The sequence below is a fragment of the Ambystoma mexicanum genome, chromosome 7p, assembly GCF_040938575.1.
Source record: "Ambystoma mexicanum isolate Mex_15411 chromosome 7p, UKY_AmexF1_1, whole genome shotgun sequence".
NCBI classification, from domain to species: Eukaryota; Metazoa; Chordata; class Amphibia; order Caudata; family Ambystomatidae; genus Ambystoma; species Ambystoma mexicanum.
The window spans coordinates 477737935-477759754 of NC_090939.1; the positions used below are offsets into that span (position 1 = coordinate 477737935).

A 21820-nucleotide genomic window follows, 5' to 3' on the forward strand; every position below is an offset into this window, starting at 1 on the left:
TTACGTTACTCAATCCACATAATGCATATCCCTGGGTTTAATCCCACCTGCCGAAGTGCTATTCTGATTGAACCATAGGGAAGCAGACGAGCAGGGTCACAGTCTCGAAAAGCATACGTTATCTTTTTGTGTTTTGTTAACAACAAACCCCCCACAACGCGGTGAAGACACTTACCTAAAAAGAAAGCACCGCAAACAGCTTACCTCAGCAGCGTTCTCCTGTTGACCTCATAGCAGGCCTGAGACACATGCTCCAAACCAACACCCATGGTCTCCCCAAGGTTGGGTCATTGCTAGACCTTGAGAATAGCACAGATAAGCGCAGACTGAGGGTGTCATTCTCCACAAGCCGGGGGAATTACTGTAAACCCACAACTCAGGCCCAAGGTCGTTAGAAAGATATTAAGATATTTAAAACCCTCCTTAAACCACAGCCGGTCTGGACAAGGGCTCCAGGGAAGAAACGGGTGAGCACCCACACCGGTGAGGGAATTGTTTACGCCCATTCAGAAGTGTGTGCCCCTGCAGCAGACAACAAGAGGGAGACCAGGCTTACATGTCAAACCAGGTGTAGTCTCCACAGCCTGACCCCCAAGGAGACGTGCATTCTGTTAACGGTGGCCCCGGCACTCGGTCTCTCTGGTGATCCCCTGCAAAGGCGTTCCTGTTCTCCCTTCAGCAAACTAGGAGATATCCGTCCAGGCAGGGCTCGTCTTGTATTGGGAGAAGACCACATGTCGAATAACCATGAATGAGCTGGGCCGAGTCTGTGAAAAAACTTCGCCACGACCCAGCCCCACTATCGAAGAATGCCAACATGCCCTCCTCCTCGCAGGCTGAAGCAGAAAAAGCCTGATCAGTAAGTAAAGGCATGGCTGCCTTTTCAGACGAGATTAGGGGCTTTCAGGCAGACATGGGCAAAAGGCTGGATAACTTAGAAAAAAAAGTGGATACCATGGATGACCGTATCCAAACCCTGGAAGCGAATATACCCTCTGTTGACCTACTGGAGACCCAGATTAATATGTGCTTCTCAGATCTGGAAAAGAGGGAGGAGAAGTGTGCCCTCAAGTTGGACGAATTAGAAAACAGAGAGCCCCGCAATAACCTGAGGTTCCTGGGCTTCCCGGAACGGGAAGGCAAAACACAAGCCGACATTATAAGATCTGTCAACGCGGTGGTTTGAGAACATTTCGACAAAGGCAACAGCAACAAACCAACAATTGACAGAGCCCACAGGGCGGGAGCAAGCACCAGGGGTCCGAGATCGGTATGGGTGGGATTCCATTATTTCTCAGAGAAGATTAACATTTTGGAGCTGGCAAGGAAGAAAGGCCTGATAGAGTGGAAAAACACACAAATAACTGTTTACCAAGATCTCTCAGCATTTACCCTGACAAGACGAAGACTGCGTGGTCCCTTAACAAAGTGGCTCCAGACCAAGGCAGTGAGGTACAGATGGGGATTCCTGTTCTCTCTCTCTTTTGAATATGATGGATACAAATACTATTTAATCATGGAAGAAGACATCCAGAGGGTAACACAGGAACTCTTGGGCGAGGCTGCCCGCAAGGCAACCTGAGAGCCAAGGGAAAAAGCTGACGGAATCCCAGAAAGCTAACGGTTTTATTGAGAGACGCTGTGTCCGCTGCAACAGAAAATTCAGGAAGTTGACCCTGGCATCCCCATCAGCTCATAACAACTAACTATGTCTTTCACATATCATGCAGAGATCCGTGGCCTTGCAATCCACCTGGGACCCCTGAAGGTAGGGACATTGGTCCGGACTCCTTGGCGTGTATAGGCCCCCGATTTGCTTGGATGGATCATTGGATCGTGCGCTGCTTTGGAAGTGGACTTTGGTGGATGTCAGATCCAGGGTCTTGGAATCAAGTCGTGGGTCCCGGGAGCTGCTTGGTTTATTGAAGGGGAAGAATCTGTGGTTTGTTGTCTGAATTACGTGGGGCAAGTTTGTAGATGATGAACTGTAGCTTTGGTGAGAAAATTGGGGGAGGGGGCTCAGAGGTGGTATTGTTTTCATGATAGGCCTGAAGGGGGTAGGGACTGGTGGCCTGGCCCAGCGGCAGCACATATGTCACAGGCAATCCAGGAGGTCAGGGGGAGACGAGGGTGGCGAATTGGGGGGTTTGCTCTTGTTCATACTGTTATTCATTCTTCACAAGCTACCAGGCCATAAGCCGGCCTACATAGGGCTGAATGGGAATGGGGAGCTTGGATGCACCGGCACCCATTCATAACGGTGCCAGTGCATCCGACTTGCTGTGCTTGCGGGTGCTGCACCAGGCACCAAAGAGCACAGTCGTAGTATGGCGGTACGGTAGCAATGGTGCCGTTAGGCTACCAGGACCGTTGTTGCGTTACCGCCATACTTATAATAAGGCCATTGTGTTGTTAAAACAAGGTTGTGATGCCCTTGGACTTTAACATGTGGGCTCTGTAAGACCTGGGTTGCGCCCGGGCCCCAAGAAATCAGCTGGGTCCCCCTGATGCCAAACGCCATGCATAGAACCCACCGTGCCAGTCAAGACTTATAGGTTTGACTCACTAATATTTCTCCACATGTCCCCAACAGATGGTTGGGCTTGGTAACTCTAGTGCGGGGGAGTGGTTGGGGTTGGAGGTATAAAGTTTTGTGTTAATTGGTGTTTATGATTGTAATTCATCATTTTGTCTAATGGAAAATTTTCAATAAAAATCTAAGTGAAAGAAAAATGGTGACACTTCAGCAAGTCATATAGACAGTACAACCATGCGACTACCTGACGTCCTTGGACTTGCAAGATGCATACTTTCATATCCTGTTACATCGAAAACACCAGAAGTGTCTGTGCTTTCTGGTAGGAAACCACCACCACCAGTTCAAAGTACTCCTGTTCAGGCTCAAATCGGCTCCCGGAACATTCACAAAATGCATAGTGCCAGTGACTGCAGCCCTCAGAAAGAAAGGAAACCACGTCTATCCATATTTCAATGATTGGCTGGTCTGAGTCCCAAGCACCACTGGGGCACTTAAGTCCATCTCGGAAACTCAGGCCCTACTTCAGCAATTAGGCTTTGCAATCAACTTCAGAAGTCTTCATTGCAGCCATCCAAGAAGCTTGTGTTTCTTAGAGCACACTTCTCCACGGACGAGGATCTAGCCAGACCTTGCTGAGACCGAATGCAAATGCTCACATCGCTAATACCCACCTTCAAAGCCGGAAGACTGATGTTGGTCAGAAAGTGCATGCGTCTGTTGGGGACCATGTCCTCTTACATCCCCCTCATCCCGCACTGCAGGCTACACATGAGGCCCTTGCAGAAGTTCCTCTCAGCAGCTGGTCCCAACTCACAGGATCCTGGGAAGACGCACTACAAATCACCCCCCTGCAAGCCCCCAGCTAGTGAAACAACTTCAATGGTGGTCACACACTCCAAACATGACCATAGACTGCCCTTTGCAGGAACCAACACTCTAGTAACAGATGCATTGTTGTCCGGCTGGGGAGCTCATGTGGGATCCTGCCACATCAAAGGGCAGTGGTCAAACGAGGAGACTACCGTGCACATAAATGTCCTGGAGCTCAGGTCAGTGGGATGGGTTCTAAAATCTTTCCTGACAGTACCCTGGAACTCCACAGTCCGAATCCTCACTGACAACACCATGACAATGTATTACCTCAGGAAGCAGGGAGGAACAAGGTAATCTACCCTGTCACAAGAGGCACAACAAATATGGCACTGTGCCATCACCAACAGGATCGATCTGAAAGCTTTTAATCTCCCAGGTGTTCACAATTCGATTGCAGACAGCCTCAGCAGGGCAACCAAGCAATGCCACACAATGCATATGGTTTGCGAAAATAATGCAACAGCAGGGGTCGAGGGGAGATGCCTTCTCCTTACCATGTACAAACCTATTTGCTTCCGCCTTTCCGCCAATACCAGCCATTCCCAAGATGATTCAGATGATACGGGTGTACCCCTGCACAGTAATCCAAATAGCACCCAATTGGCCACGTCAAATGTGGTATTCGAATCTACTACAGCTGTCCAAATGCCATCCAATTCATCTGCAGAGCCACTGTAACATAATCTCTCAAAACCAAGGGAAGTTGCTGCACCATGACCCGTGTCACTCATATTGACCGCATGGCTCCTGACTTCGCAGAGTTTGGGCACTTGACCATATTGCAAGACTGTGTCAATATCCTGTAAGCAGCAAGACCACCATCCGCCAATCATTCCTATCATAGCAAATGGAAAAGATTCTATTGTTGATGTGCTCAACAATGCAATGTACAACCCTGCTCGGTACTCCCGCAGGACATTCTTCCGTATCTTTTGTTGTTAGCGCACGGAGACCTCTCTCATGCGTCAATTAAAGTTCTCCTGGCGGCCATCCCCAGGTACACCAGAAGAAGAAGAGCAAGCCCCTCTTCAGTGACAGATTAATCAAGCATTTCTTGTAAGGGTTATTTCGATCATTCCCTCCAACGAACAAACTGCCCCCTCAAAGGAGTCTCAATATGGTTCTCATGGCATTCATGAAGCCACCCTTCGAGCCGCTGGCAACAGCTCCTCTCAAAATCCTATCATGGAAGGTGGGTTTCTTAATTGCCATTACATCAGCAAGAAGAGCCTCCGAATTGCAAGCACTTACAATAACCGAGCCATACCTTTGTTTCTACAAGAATGAAGTGGACCTTAGCACCTACCCTCACTTCATACCTAAAGTGCCTTCCGAGTTCCATAAGCATTCCAGCATCACTCTACCTACATTTTCTCAACACAGAGGAACCCCAGCAGAGGTTGCACTACACTCCCTGGATGTAAGAAGGGCACTTAAGCACTACCGGGGCAGTCCTTCAGACAGTCCATACAGTTGTTCCTCGCTGTATCTGCTGTTTGTCTCGCCATCATCATGTGAGTTCCTGTATGCTCTGAAGTATTATTCACTTGAGGTCTCTGCAAAGCCACCTCCTTTCTATGTCAGAGTGGGGACCAGAATTGAAGGCGACAGAAGACTTTGGGCCTCATCACGAGTTTGGCGGTAACCCTTAAATGTGGCGGTAATGCTAAATGCTATTACCGCTGCATTTAAAGGTCTGCCAAATCATGGGCTTGGCGGATTTACCCCCAGCTCTGAGCTGAGATTTTCGGTGCTATTACTGCCAGCGGTAATACCGTTGGCGGTAATAGCATCAAGAATTCCCCAATGGACCCAATGGGGAATGGGAAATTCCCGATTGGGCCCAATGGGGAATGGGGACTTACTGTTCCGCCAAACCTGTGATTCGGCACTAATAGCACTGAGGAGTTTGGCGGTAACGCTAATAGCCACGGCGGTAATACTGCCGGGGATACTGCCCAACTCGTGATGAGGCCGTTTGTCAGGACTAGGAAGAATGTGGACATTGGTAAGAGGAACACTGTGCCTATAGGTGTTTGAGCACCACTTTCGGTACTAAGGTGAAGACCACACGCCCAGTTTCAATGTTTTCATAGGTTCATTTAGGGGTATACCATGGGCGATTACATCTGCAAGTACCTCTTGGTGGGAAACCGTCAGAACCTCTTGGTGGGAAGCATGATTATCTCTTGGAGCAAAAGTATCTGGCTATTCTGGTGACTCGATACAAGATCTGTTCTCACCTGACAAAGTCTCTGTGATACTGAGGCAAAGCTCTTGTGTCCTCGGACCTTCACCGAACAGACAAGCAAAGCAATTGAGTCTGTAGCTCCAACACAGTTGATTTTGGTACCTACTGGAAATCCTGGTACAGTGGCATCATTGGTACTCAAGTTGGTTACCTCTTTTGCTCCTTTGGCCTAATCAGTACAAGAAAAACAGACAAGGCCTCCCATCAAAGGAAAGACAAGTCTTGCTCTAGATCAGCACTGAGATCATTACCAGTGCCTCCCAAGGGACACTCTAAGAAAAAGAAAGGTTCTAAGGAGAAACATTGAAAACCTAGTTCAGTACTAAGAAGATAATTTGGAGATGGCAAACTTAATTTCTGAAACTGAGGAATTTATTCCTAGAAAGTTCTCCACCAATGCCCCAGAAGAGCGAAATGCTCTGCTTAGGTTTAAGACTCTGGATCTTTCACCTCACTTTTCACCTGAGAACTAGGAGGCTCCGTTGTCAACTTCTTAGGCTCCCCCTTAAGTGGTCATGCCTAATAATTAGGTCCCCAGGCTGTAGTTTACAACATTTACAATCTTCAACCGATTTTGGTACCTACTGAACTACCTGATAAGGGTAGACTCTTATACTGCTTCTTTGCACTCAGAAGTGGATCAGGCTGAATCATCAGCTATTGCTAATAGTACTAGAAACCATGATTTCTGAGTCTTTTTTTAGAAGTCTATCCCAGAGGATAAAGGAAAAGATGGGTCAGTTGGAAGTTCCTCCTGTGGATCTTTCTGCTCCTGAGGGTGCTGCACCTCCTAATAAAAAACAAGAGGTACTAATGGCATGACACTGATGAGGACCATCAGTCACTATCTCGTTCAAATTTTTTTTATGAGATACTGGGCCTCATTACAAGTTTGAAGATAGCCATTGTGCTACTAGCGCCATGGCTGCCTCCAAAATCGGTCCGGGTCAAGGTTCCTTGAATAAGGAATTACCGGGCCATTCCAACCTTGGAGGACCCAGTAATTCCTCATTCTAAATACCCATACCCATTCCCATTTGAGCCCCCATAGGGCTCAATGGGAATGGGGAGGGAGCTAGTAACCGGCCCGTTAACAACGGGCCCGTTATTAGCTCCCTGGTCCTTTAGCGGCTCCCGCTAAGGGCAGCTGGTTTAACCAGCCGCCCTTAGCGGGACCCGCTAAGGGACCTCGGAATGCGGCGGTAAGGGGTTAACGGCGCCCTTAACCCTTTACCGCCGCACTCGGAATGAAGCCCACTGTCTAAGGCCATGCCGCCTCTGAAGAATTTTCTGAACCACAAGTTTTGAAAGCTGCATATGCATCAATCTAAGTCTTTGCAGCCCATGGAATCTCAGTAGTAGATGAGGCGTTGAGTCTTTGGCTTAATTCCAAGTATTCCGAGTTTCTATAATTTCAAATAGAGACAGTATGGTACTTATCACTATATTTACTCTAATGTTTAGAATATTCATTTTTGAGTTTCTATAATTTCAAATAGAGACAGTATGGTACTTATCACTATATTTACTCTAATGTTTTGCTATTTGATCTATTCCAATACTCTAGTGATAAATAACTGTTGTTTGGCTAATAGGAAAATTGTCGTATGTATTTTTATGTATGTCTTCTTTTTGATGCACTAATCCTTCTCCTTTTTTTCCCTTTGTGTTAAAATTGTCATTCTTTATTTCCACAAATGGAAGATTTGTATTTATGTCTTCAATTATATAGGTACCTCCAAGTTGGTTTTTATTATATGCACTAAGTTGTGATATAAAAGTTTCTTTTCTAAAAAACCTTTTTTTGTTCCATTATTGTGGAAGTTTCCAGCACACCTTCTGTGCATGTAAATTTTGATAAATTATCAAGACTATATGGGTTGAGACCAGGTGAACCTTTCCAATTTATTTAGACTTCACAGTAGCCAACCCAACACATACCAGTATCCTTTCTTTCTTGTTGAGATTTAATTCCAAGTAATACATTCCTAAAGATGATCCTATGTGATAATTAATAATTTGCCTGTTTAATCCACAGTACTTTCTACAGCCTTAGGCACTAAAGGCAAAGGTCGATCTCCCTGCCAGTCACTTGTATTGGACAAAAATGGACAGGCCTAAGAAAATCAAGGGAAAAAGTCCTACTTGAATGCATCCCTTCAGTTGAGACAAATCAGTGCAGCTAATCGTAACTAACTCCTAAATAACTTTGTTTAAGCCTTTTCCTAAGGTGGCCAGCAATGCTTGCGATATCCATTCTGTTAAAGCCCAGACACATGCTATTCACCAACAAATTCATTGTAATAACTCCTCAGGCAAAAGCAAAATGGAAAAATTAATTGCAAACAACTTATAACTGATCGAGGCATGTCTGATGGAAAATTCCTCCCCTGATGATATTCTTACTAACTTTGATTTGCTGATACAGTGATTAAAGCAGGCATTTTGCACAAACAAAATTCCAGCATCCCAAAGTCAGGTCCCCAAACTGGTTTAATGCAAAGTGCAAACTTAGGAAGAACAATTTGGTGATGGCCCTTGAGCATAAGGCAGATGAAAACCGTACTTTCCCTATAGCATAAAGCTGCGGTAAAGGATTGCAAATGTGAGTTGTTGACAAAGGCATGGGAAGATTTAATAATGGCAGAAGAATTCAAGGACTTTTTGAAAAATGGTTGCCTCAGGACCGGACTACATGAGCAAGCTTCGATTAAAAAGTGTTATCCCCCACGACGCCTGGCTTTCTCGTTTTTGTGCTTTATATTCCTTGAATCCCAAACCTATATGAAGTAGTACACTATGCTATGTCTTGGAGCCTAATGTTGTCATTCCTATGTCTGTTAACATAATACCTTTCAAAACATTTGAAGGCCTAAATGCCCTAACATCCTTCAAAGCAGGTGCATACTTTATACGATTAGATCTTTTCTCAGCTCCTTGGGCTCCTCTTTTACTCCAAGTTTTAATTACCATTACTCACTTGGAATAGTATCCATTGAGTTGGAAAAAGGCAATCATAAGCCCTATCCATGAGAAGGGCGATTTGATGGCTCCAACTAAATATAGAGTAATGTTGCTCCTGGATAACTCCTCCAAAATGTTTGGAGGTCTTTTTTTAACTAGGTTACTAGATTGGGCAGAAAAAAATGAGGTACTTACCATATTCCACCTTGGATTTAGAGCAGGATTAGGGACTAAACACTAGTCCCTGAATCTATATTTGCTTGCCAGCATATCTGTATATGAATGAAAACATATATGTGGCATTTCTGGATCTGGCTGCAGCATTTGATTCAGTGTAGAGGCTTAATTTATGGACTGTCTTAGAGGAAATGGGCGTACCACTGGAACTCTTGCGAATAATTATCCATCTACCTAAACAAATCTGTGCATTTGTTACATATGAAAAGTATAGTTTTGTCGCCACACCAATCTGCATATCAATGGTTATAAAATACTGTACTCTCGTACGCTGACAACAGCATGCTTTTCGCTAAGGCGGAAAATTCTCTGCAAAAACGTGTTACTACATATACCACCTATATGAATGACAGAGGGTTAGCAGTGAAGCCAAGTAAATCGGCAATCCTAGTTTTTGGTAAAAAATTCACAGCCAGACACTTGACTTGTCATCCGGGATCTGCAGTCATAGATCAAGTACATGTTTATGGTTATTTTGGTGTCCGATTTAATTATAATTTGAACAATAGATCCCATTTTGAGAAACAGACACTACGAATGACACACTATTGGGCAAATGTTTACAAATGCTGGTGCGTGCATATGAAATGGAGGCCAGAGCAGCTGCTTTAGATGGGATGTGCCTTTGGGGATACCAAACAACTTTTGTAGGGGCGTATTGACACACCTTCCCCCCATGCCCATTTATGCTATGCACAACAAGATTGCTCTTCAATATGTTCAAGACCAGATCAAGCTTGCTCCAGTGTCCCTTTTTCTTAGAAATGCTGTTAATAACCACGCTAGCCTCACTATTCTGTTTTTGTTAGTTAGCTCAATTCAGATGAGACCTAAACATGCATTGGTCATATTATGTGCAAAAATAACTTCAAATAGCTCGGAGGAGGAGGTGAGCGGGGTGTGACATTCGGAGAGAGTTTTTAAGATCAGGAGGCAGAGGAATAGATGGTGTTCATTAGGGAGGGGCAAGAGGACAGGGGTGTAGAGAGATAGAGAGGGTGAAAGAGGCAGAGATGAGAGGAGGGAAGTGCAGGTAGTGGGGGGAGTGGCATAAGTGAGCTTGCAGAGAAGGAGAGGGGGAAAGAAAGAAGTGGGAGGAAAAGGAAAGAGGTACAGCTAGAGAGCTAGAGAGAGAGGAAGACAAGGAAGATAGAGACTGAGAGACAAAGAGGGATAGAGAGAGAGAGAAAGAGAGAGAGAGAAAGAGAGAGAGAGAGAGAAAGGGAGAAAGGGAGAAAGACAGAAAGAGAAACCCTAATTGTGCTGTCCAGTAGACCAGAATTATCTCTTAGAAAGTCCCAGAGGTTGATAGCTAGAAAAGCCACAGCCTTTAGATTCCCAATCCACATTAGAAAGGTTTAGATAGTCAGGGTTACCTGGCTTTAGTGTATGTCTAGGAGATTATGGGGGTCAGAGACACCTGGGCTAGGGTGGAGAGAGCCCATGGGGAGGTCAATAGAGCCATAGGGACCCCCTTAGTTTCAACAATTCCAGTCTTCCCAGACCAGTTGCTTAAAACCTTTAATAAAACACCTTAAATCCACTATTGTTGCCTGTGGATTTCTGCGGCCATCTGTGACAGTAGTTTCTAAATACCATCCGATTCAAGAGCACTACCTTCCAGTTTTTCACTCCATGTCTATTTCATCTCTGGCAGAAGATGCTCTTCACAATCTGGATGTCTCTAGGACTCTGAAATTTAAACTGAACCTACAAAACCGTTTAGGAGATCGGACCACCAAAACAAAACCAGAACAAAAGGTCAGTTCAATAACAAGAAGGAGCAAAACAAACAACACTCATGAAAGACATGAGATCTGAGAATTCGTTTAAAAGTATCCAAAGATGCAATATTCCTCAAGCCTGGTGGCAAAGAATTCCATAGCTTAGAAGTAGCGACAGAAAATGCTCCTTTGCAAACCAAGCCCAGCTTAGTCCTAGGAAACATCAAGAGATTTCTGTTAGTTGATCAAAGTACTCTTCAATTTGGAAGTCTGGCAAGATTTTCAGAAATATACATGCCTAAACAGGCATTTATGTGTAATGGCCAAAAGGCTACATGAAATCCTAGTGGCTACTGGGTGCCAGTGAAATTATCTTCTGCCTTGGGCCACAGGATCTCACCTGCCCAGCCCTACTACTGCATGTACTGCACTATTTTGCAGTACCCGAAGCCTATTAAAGTCTTAAAGTAACAGCTATCTTTTACAGTCACCTATACCCACCCGGCTGCAAAAGCAGGCTGTCCCAACCAGTTGTGAAGGATGGAGAGCCTAAATCACCATAAAGGTAATTTGTCATGTTTTCCCATTTAGCTTGTTGCGTTGAAGGTAATCTCTCAGTATAGAAACAATCGGAGCCATTAATGATTCATGCAAAAATCTACTCAACCAAATAATCAAATGTTATTTTCCTATGACACTAATATGAAACAGTAATTCAAAGACATATCAGACAACCAACATGAATTGCAATCAGTATACAGAGATCAATGTAATTTAATACAAAATGATGTGATGACATACATCTTACATTTATCTTTTGTCTTATAAAACATTCATTACAAACACAGATTTAGCATATACCAACTTCAATCAATTATACAATGTTATTTCAGTGCTGTGACAAATCCCTCCCCATGGGGCCAGGGAGGTGAGGTCACTACCCGATAGTCCCCCTGAGGATGGTACTCTGTGGGAGAAGTGAAGACTATCAAAGGAGAACGCGGTGTGTAGACCACCATGCCACCAGCCATTGTTCACCCAACAACAGAGATAAGGCCCAAGCACCCCCACCCTCTCTGTCTCCTCTTTCTGCTGCTAATTACCGCATATATAGCAGCCATATATATCAGGCAGATGATACTGTGACGAGGAAGAGTGAGGGAAGAGTGGGAATAGATGACTCCAAAAGTACTGACATGAGGAAGAGCAGGGCGATGAGGAGCCCTACGCTGCACCGATATGAGCATACTAGCTATTCGAAGCTAGAGAGTCAATCCACCATAAAAACTGACAAAAGACTCTCCTTGATGTTAGTCCTGCCCCAGAGAAGAATCGGGCTTGGGAGTGTTTGGGAGGATTGGTCCAAGAGACCCCCCTCCCCTGCATCCTCTCCCCCCAGGGAAGTCCATGGCTCGTCAGGGGTTGGTGGGTGGGCCACTGGCTGAAGACATTGACCAAACATGTTGTATTTAGCTAGGCCCTGGAAACCATTTTGTGAAATAAAGATGGTTTGAGCCCAGTGCACCACAGCGCGGCCCCCACCCTTGGAGAGTTTCACTTATCCCTGTGGATAGGAACACGCTGCAGACCTCTCAGAGAAACCAGCGTGGCAAAGCTGCCGAAGGTCTAGAAGACTGCAAGAGTCCTGGGGAAGCCAAAGACGTTTCTGGTGTTTTAGAGGACCGGAACCCTTGCAGAACAAGCTGAAAGGTACGCGGAGGTGGACCGTGAAGGCACTGGGAGACCCCAGAGGCTGTGGTTGGAAGGAAGTGCAGACCATCTTCCTCCTCCCAGTGGGACCAAAGAGAGAGACCATTTATGAATACATGGGGTGAGAGAATACACCAAAGAGACCCGAAGAGAGGCTGGCAGGATAGTGAACCAGGCTTACTTATGACGTTGAAAAATGTGTCTGGGAGCAAACGCTGGGAAACTGAGAGAGTTGCACATGTAAGATAACACCTGGCAGGATAGTGAACCAGGCTTAGGTAAGAGACATTACAGAGCTGAGAAGGAGGTCTGGGGCCCACATAACAAGAAGAGAAGACCAGGGGAGAGAAAGAGATCATTTGGCACAAACAAAGAGAAGACATGGGGAATAGAGAGAGATCCTTTGGCACAAAGCAGGAGAAGACCAGGGGAAGAGAAAGAGATCCTTTGGCACAAGTTATCGGAAGACCAGATGAAGAAGAATATATCCTCTGGTATACAGTTGGACAATATTGATACCATTGACAGAGAGCCTGGGAAAGGTTTGGTGTAGGGAGACCCCTTTCCAATCTTATTTGAAACTTTAAGTAAATCATATGAGAAGGACTGGGGAAGAGGGCAAGAGACCTCCTCCCCATCTCTGTGGAATAATATGAAAAAGCCTAATAAAGGCTAGGGAAAGAAGAATATTCCCCCATCATTTATGAACTGCCTAAAAACATCATGATGGAGGGAGTCATCCTGTTGTAGTCAGGGTGTAGCATACTTTATAGATATATTTTGAAGTGTAAGGGACGGAAATAGTTTTGGGACATAGGACAGTGGACTATTTGTTTTTTACTGACATTCTGATGTTATCCTTAGTTTTGGTTGAGGCAGGGAAACCCCTCTTAGTTAAAGGGATAGATAGGGTTTTGCCACTTCAATTTCTTTCAATAAAGGTTTATGCCAACAAGCATGCCACTGTTGTGTCTTGTGTCTACGTCTGCATCCTTGCAGTGACTGAAACACCTTTCAGGACAAAATATTTAGTTTGTGGTGGAGGTGGGCTTCTCTAGTCATTGTTGCATGAATACTGGTTCCTTGACTATTGATTCTTGTTCTTAGGGCACAGTGCCACAGAAGAGTAGAATTACAGAGGGTTACTAAGAGAATGTAAATGCGCTGGTGTTAAGTAGTCTGTGTCCCTTTTTGTGAATACAATGAAATGCACCATCGAGAAATATGCTGACAATTATGTAATCATTAAATATGATGCAAAGCTTGAACATGAGTATAATTGGTGTGTTTGATGTGTCCTTGATAGTCAAATGTCTCAAGGGGCACCGCCCCGCTTATCCAACTAAGATATGCCAACAGATGCTCAAATATCGTTAGAACGACATACTTGCTGCCCAAAATATTTGCACCACCTAATTGTCCAGAAGACAGAAGAAAGTTCTTGATTTGCCTTATATACATTTCCCAGATAAATTACTGTGCGACCCCGCCAGAGATTGGAACCTGAGACCTTAAAAATACTTTTAGGTTTCGGGGAAGCTGTATTAATCCACTGACTATTTTATTTGCTTACCTCTAAAACAATAATTGCAATATGAACTGATGGCCAGTTGAACATACATCTGGATTTCGGTTCCAAGACCAGTTTTTAACAACATTGGCAAAGTGGGCAGGATTGATTGGCTACACATTTTATGTTACCTACCACTTGGGCACTAATTACAAGTGCTTCTAAAACACACTTTTAGGTTTTAATAAGAGTTTCCGGTCAATTTATTGGTAGCAGTCCTTTTGTATTTTCAAAGGTGACATGTCATGAAGGCTACCCTATTGTACAGATTTTGAAACATTTGACTGCAGTTTTCGATGAAGAGGATAATAATTTGAAGTGTCTTTCTTGATATATTCTTATTGCTTGTCTAACTTCCTCTCTCAATCCTGTTTTGTTTTTTCTGTCTTTCTTTGGCTGGCATGCATGTGCAGAAATGGGCTGCTTCCCGCTCAGGAAGTCAGGACTATTTTTAAAGCATTTAGGGTACCTTTGGAAGATGATCTTCTGCGCACTCTAATCTCAAGGTAAGTTGCAATGATGTACAGTAAATGGGTGCAAAATACAGAGCAATTGAAGTTTTGGCTAATGTTAAGATAAGGTAGGGAAATGTAAAATGGTCTTATATAGCAGCCCTCCACCAATAGTTGAACTCGCTGCGCCTTGATCCACAAGAGAATTGGGTTGGGGGTGTAAGTATGATAGAGGGAAGACAGCTGCAGAAAATAACAGTGGTGTTGATGAGTGCAGGTCAGAAATACCCAATGCCTGTGTGTGGATGTGAAAACTGTATTTTGGGAAGAGGGTATGTACTGGGCAAGTTACTTTTAATGACAGCACCTTGTTTTCGAGGCAGCAATTGTTTGGGTTGTTGATATCCGATGAATAGGGTAGGGATATGTTTAGGACACTAGACCTATTGGGTCGTCTCATGGGGAGTAAGTAAGGTGTAAGGTTGCAAGATTTTTATAGTCAGACATTAGTTGAAGCATGAGAGAGATGGAAGGACGGGTGGGGTTAGGGGTTCATCACTTCCCAGGTATTACTTGTAGAGTCTTCCTTGAAGAAGTCTGTTCTAGTGTTATGTGGCAGGGGGATCCATAGCTCTGTGGTTGTCTTATGAATGAAATTCTTCAGAATTTTGCATCCAACTAGGATTTCGATTTGATGGCTGCACCCATATACCTTTTAGGTAAGCGTAGAGGGCTGTGTGCATTGTCTGTAAAGTAGGGATGTCTATTTGTTTGTTCTGACAGATGGGCTAGGCACCTTGTCTGTGTACTACGTGTGGGGAGGGATTAGGTAATTACTTGTTCTGTAGCATTTGGTTCATTGCTGTTTTGCTAATTCAATTAGTTAAAGAGCCATGTTTTGAGAGGTTTCCTAAGTGTCAGGTGGTTCTCTTCCATGCAGAGATGTTTAGGCAGGATCTTCCAGTGTTTTGTGGCCTGTAGGGTTAACGAGGATCCTTCTCGACGTTTTCTGTTGAAGGTCTCTACTCTGCCCAGTGCTGCATTGTTGGACCTTAGTGCCCTTAGTGTCCAGGAGGGTGTGTAGTGCTGCAACATCATTTTAAAAGATCGTGGACCATTTCCATGGTGGGATGGGTTTCAAAATATATCCCTTTTGTGATGGGAAACCAATAAGGTGTGCGTCGTGCTGAGGCGATGTCTTCAAAGCTTTTCATCCTGAGGAGTAGTGATGCATTTTGGACTCTGTAGTTTTCTCCTGAGGTAGTCTTTTTAGCACCAGGGACATCTTGACCATAGTTCTGTTGGTGAATGTTAGGCAAGTTATGATGCTACGTAGACTGCATAGTTGAAAAAGCAGTTTCTGACAATGGGCCTCATTACAACCCAGGCGGTAAGTTACCGCCTGGGTCGTACCTTTACCACCATGGCATAAACTACGTTTACGCTATGGTGGTTGGCGGATTTACCGCCCCATTCCGAGGTTGGCGGGGCGGTAAGTCCCCATTAACCCATTTACCCTTCCACATTCCCATTTTCTCCCCATAGGGCATAATGGGAGTGGGGAAGGCGTTAATTACGCCACCGTAAATTACGGTGGCGTAATTAACAACAAGGTCCCTTAGTGCCATGGATTTTAACACCTGCTAAAAGCAGGTGTTAAATCCTCCATGGCGCTAAGGGACCTCGGAATCAGGCGGTAAGGATCGGCGCTGTTTACGCCGCCGTAAACCACTTACCGCCTGGGTCCTAATGAGGCCCAATGCCTTCCACCTGTAGTTCGAGTGTGATAACATTAGCCATTGTGGTTCTGAGGCTCTTTACTGTGGGTGGCCATATTGGACATGGGCCCATCTCCTCAGGACAAGAGATTGAGGTAGTGCTAGAAGGAGCTGGCTTGCAGAGCATAAGTTCAGTTTTGGCTTGGGTGAGTGTTAGCCTCTTTGCTGTCATCCAAGTGTCTATTTGTGCATCACATGTGTTTATATTGTTTTTTTATGGATTGTTCTGAAGCTTGTAGAATATTTGTGTGTCATCTGCGTACTTGTAGCAGGTTAATAAACAGTGGTTGATGAGTTTCATTAGGGGTGTCATGTATATGTTAAAAAGAAAAGGTGACAGTGTGGATCCTTGCAGTGCTCCGCAGGTTAGTGGGTGGTGCTGGGATTTGTAGGGCACCATGATCGTGGTTTGGTTCTACCACTGAGGAAACAGGGGATACAGCATAGCATTGTTTCTTTTTTTCCAATGTCTCCCAGTGTCTTTAGAAGGACCTTGCACCTGATAGTATCAAGCAGAAGGATGAGTGTGCACTCTGAGTTTTCGTCGGTGTTGTTCTTGAGTGTGTTCCAGATTAGATTAGACACAGAGCTGACTCTGCGACCATGGATGGTCTGATGCCATGCTGAGCCACATCCAGGAGATTGCTTCCTTCAAGGAAGTCACAAAGTTTTCCAATGAAAGGAGTGCTTGCGATGAGACAGGGGTGTTTTTTTTTTAGCAAGAGTCTGATGTAAGCATATTTATTTAGAAGAGATGATATTCCCAGTGTTCATTGAATCAATAATCAATGTTAGGAATATAGATGTCTTTTCAATTTGTATAAGTTAGGAGGGCCCAAATCCGCCAGAGATTCTGTTGGGTTGCAGGAGTCAATAGTGGTGAGAAGGCCCTCTTCAGAGAAGTTATGGCAGCGGGTGGAATTGTGGGAGCTGTATGATTGGTGAGGAGTTGTATTCTTGGATTTGGAGGATCCTTTTGTTGAAATGGGCTGCATTCAGACCACAGAGTTATTGAGTTGGAGTTGGGGTTTTGTTGCAAGCTGTCAAATTCATGAATTCTTGGATGAGCTTGAACATTTCCTTATGGCTGTGCTGCACCAATTCTCTGCATTGGGAATGGTGTGCATTGTTCGCTTTAATGACTTCTGCTATGTAGAAGATAACTTTTCATAATGGGCAAATTTGTTTGCAGGTTGTTTTTCCTTCAGATTGTTTCCAATTTGTGACTTTCCATTTTCAGGCAGTTTAGTTTGGGGTGAACCATTTAGTAATTTTATTCTTTTGCACATTTTTAAAATGTTTCTTCTCAGTGATGCCACCAATGTGAAAATAACTCAGTTATGAATGAGTTTCTCTTCCCATGCATTGGTTGGCCTATCTTTAGTGAAGGTCAGTTTGTTTGATTCTAGTCTCTCCAGTAGAGTTTTGATTTGTAAACCTTTACACCCTTTAGTCATGTATTATATTTGTGCAAAAATAACTGGGCAAACCCTGGATGGCAGAAGTTGCCATCTAGGTTCTGCGAGAAGAGGAGGCCTCTTTGAATATTGTGAATGATCTGGGTAAGTGGTCTGCCAATGAACAATATACCGGAGAACAACTGGGGTTCGACCAGTTTTGTGCAAAAATAACTGGGCAAACCCTGGATGGCAGAAGTTGCCATCTAGGTTTTGCCCAGTTATGTGCATTGGACCCATAACGTTTTGTTTTAGGTTTAGTCATGTATTATGTTCCATGGATGGTTCTGCGAGAAGAGGAGGCCTCTTTGAATATTGTGAATGATCTGGATAAGTGGTCTGCCAATGAACAATATACTGGAGAACAACTGGGGTTCGACCAGTTTTGTGCAAAAATAACTGGGCAAACCCTGGATGGCAGAAGTTGCCATCTAGGTTTTGCCCAGTTATGTGCATTGGACCCATAACGTTTTGTTTTAGGTTTAGTGTGGTAAGAATTTCTGTGAGAGAAAGAATTTGTGGCTGGGTTGTCTTCTTTCTCGAACCCGATGTTGAAGTCTTTGAGTATGGTTAAAAATTGGTGATCCAAGTTTGGGCTGTAGGAATGTGGTCAGTACATGAAGAAGAAGCTTAGTGATAAGGTGAGGGAGATGGAGGAGGTAAGACTTTGATAGAATCTATGTGTACTAGTGCTATCTTCCCACCATTCATATAGGTATGATTTGCACATATGATCTTGTTGACCAAAGGGATAAACTTGTGGCTATTTGGTGATTGGTCATCAGAGAGAAAGGTGTCTATGATCAATAGTAGACTCTTTGTTCCTTGGAGAGGAGAGCAAAGATGTCATCTGGTGCCCATTATTCCAGGGTGGGTCTGGTTGTTTCAAGGAATTTCAATGGGTCATTCATGGTTGCTTTAATTTGTTTCCAGGTGTTCCATCATAAAGGTGACCTAATAACTGATGTAACAGAGGTCATCTCACCTGCCCTCCAGAACATGTCCAGAGCTTACAATGCCGTACACCACAAGATCTTACTTGATCACCTACAGGGGTGGACAGGGAAATAAGTTTTTACCATAGCCTGGATTCAGTCCACATCACCAACAATAGGTAGAGATCAGCGTAACTCAACCCATGCCAAAATAAACATCCTTTGCAGTCCCAAGGGGTTTAATTGATCTTGGCTACTACATCTGTATGCACCAAGGTGATCGAAGGTCATCAAATGTTACTGATGATACTTGACCCACCTCCAACTGTGGACTGGTTCTGGGAAACTAGACAGTCCTGACAAGTCTGCCAGAAGTATATCTAATAGTGGATGAAGGTTGGAGGTGGGCATCCCCTGTTTAAGCGGGCTTAAGGTTGAGGTTGATGGTTGAGATGACCTAAAGAACAAAACTGCCCATGTCTAGTTTTGTCTGTGCAGGTGAAGTAGCTGCCTTTTATTGTGGACTCTGGTGTGACCTTAGTCGCCAAGTCAGCTAATGTCCCACAATTTTGGGCTCCAGAAAATGTGTCATCTTATTTTGGAATCAGACGTATGGATAGCTGTTCAGGCTTTGGTGATTTCTTGCCTGTATTTGGGCAATTCTCTGCTGGATTGCTTCTCCGGGGTTTCATTCCTCCCCTTTTGTGTTACTACATTCTGCAGCTCGGTTTACAAAAGGAGTCAGCATTTAATCCTGTGTTCGGTGGCCTGGTGGGCCAATAATTGCCCTCAATCCTCGCTGAAGCCCTGGTTTTGCTCTGGCCTACCTTAGGGCCATTACCAGCCCTGTACATCCCCAAACACAGGGGTGATCTCTGTATTGCATGCCTTGCCCACAAAGCCATTCACAACGGCAGGTTGTGTCCCAGGGGTTCCCAAGAATCCAGGAGTACCTATGTCTTTACATACAAAGCCCCAGGTTTAAATATAAGTAGTATACAACAGCAGTCTTTTATGACCTACCCACATGCACCTGGAATGCAAATCAAGCCTAACCAACTTTTGCCTGCTTGTAGATTACACCAGAGGTATTTCTCCAATTCTTGATTAACACGTTCCATTTGCCCATTGGTCTCGGGATGATAACCCAAGGACAGTTGTACTTCTACCCCAAGCGCCTTACAAAACGCTTTCCAAAACCCAGATACAAACTGTGACCTCCTATCTGAAATCTTCTAACTAGGTAGGACGTCTAGCAGAATCACTCACTGTAAAAAAACTCTCAGAAAGACGGACATCAGTCACCTCCTTGTTAATAGAAATAAAGCATCCCATCTTAATCAAAACATCCACAACCACTAAAATAGCAGAACAACCTTGGTCATCCCCACGGATGCATCAAAATCCATAGGGATGGCATTTCAGGGACATGGTTGAATAGGCAATGGTTCCAATAGGCCTGCTGGCTTCTCTACTGCACTCTTCGACTGGGCACAGACTTCACAGGACATCACAAATTTAAAAGTGTCTTCTCTTATGTAATCCACCAAAGTCCTCTTCGCACTAATTCCAAGGGGCCTCATTCCGAGTATGGCGGTAGGGGGTTAACGGCACCGGTAAGGATGCCAGTGCCGTTAACCCCCTACCGCCACATTCCGAGGTCCCGTAGCGGGTCCCACCAGGAACGGCTGGTCTAACCAGCCGTTCTTAGCGGGACCCGTTAAGGGACCAGGGACCAAATAACGGTCCCGCTATTAGCGGGCCCGTTATTTGCTCCTTCCCCATTCCCATTGAGCCCTATGGGGGCTCGAATGGGAATGGGGAATGGTTTTCTGAATGGGGACTTACCGGGTCCTCCAAGGATGGAATGACCCGGTAAGTCCCCATTCAGAGAACCCGGTCCCGGACCCGGGTTTGAAGGCAGCCATGATGCTAATAGCACCATGGCTACCACCAAACTCGGAATGACCCCCAAGGTCTTCCTATATCCTGGCTGCCCCGTAAAACACTGACTTGTGATTGTCCTTGAAAACTCTTTTGCACAGTTTTTCAGACGGAACACATTATTTTGTTTCCATGTAAGGTAATCCTTCCTTAATAGTACAAACAGGATTCTGTAGAGCCCAAGATTCTGTAGAGCCCAATTTGCCATTTGTTCCTCTGACATATTCTGTTGAACCTCCAGAAGTAGAGCCTCTCTCCCAAGAGTGCTTGCTGAGATAAAACATTCTTCAGGAATCAAAGGTTTAGGACTCAGTTAAATTTCTTGTTCACTTTTGTGGGACTGACAAGATAAAGCATCAATCTGCAAAAAACAGAGACCAGCTTAGTTGTCTTGGCATAAGACTCTTGGCAGATTTAAGAACAAGCAGGATGCGATGGTCAGTTAACACTGTAACAGTATGTCTCACTCCTTTTAGATAATGCTGCCACTCAGGAAAGGCAGATTTGATGACATGCAGTTCACAATCCATAATGGTATAGTTGCTTTCAGCAGAAGAGAACGTTTTATACAAGAAAGCCACAGGATGCAATTGACCAGTACCTCCATGTCTTTGAGACAAAACCACTCCCATGGCGATATTCGAAGCATCAGCCTCAACAAAGAAAGATTTAGAGAGATCTGGATGTAACTAAATAGGACCCAAAGTAAATTGATCTTTAAGCAAATCGATCTTTAAGCAACTGAATTGCTTCCTCAGCTTCAGGACTCCAAACTAATTTTACCCCTTTTTTAAGATGTCTTGTGATAGGGGTTATTACCTGAGAAAATCATTCAATGAATCTTCGATAGAAATTAGAAAAGACCAGGTACCTTTGCACTTCTTTGACCCCAGTTGGAGACGGCCACTCTTTAACAGGTTGCATTTCTCTGGAATCCATCTTCAAACCCTGGGGTGAGATCACAAATACAAGCAGCAGTCTCTGGGTGAAAAGTATTCTTTTCCAACTTTGCAGAAATGTAATTTTCTTGTAACGTACCAAGTACTTTCCTAACTTGGATCTGGTGGTTTTCAAAATTCTGGGGAAAAAATTGAAATGTCTATGTACACGATAACATAAATATCTAGAAAGGCTGCTGGAGCATGTACACGATAACATAAATATCTAGAAAGGCTGCTGGAGCATTACACCAACCAAAAGGCATAACCTGGTATTCAAATAACCCAGATTTTGTCTTATAAGCAGTCTTCCTCTCATCACCTGTCTGACTCTGTCCAAATGATGCACATCCTTTAAATAGAATTTGGTGAAACTGGCAGCTCCTTGAATGTGGTCCAGCATGTTAGGCAAGATTGGATGCAGTAACCATCGGGGAGACTACACCAG

General features: G+C 44.4%; 1 protein-coding gene across 1 annotated transcript in view; it reads left to right on the forward strand.

Annotated features, from left to right (window-relative positions):
• Window positions 1-21820, forward strand: part of EFHC2 (EF-hand domain containing 2) — a 369754-nt gene that overhangs the window by 311855 nt on the left and 36079 nt on the right. Inside the window, exon 13 of the mRNA XM_069636501.1 lies at window positions 14282-14374. Within this exon, the coding sequence (XP_069492602.1) occupies window positions 14282-14374 (93 nt within the window). The remainder of the gene's footprint in view (window positions 1-14281; window positions 14375-21820) is intronic.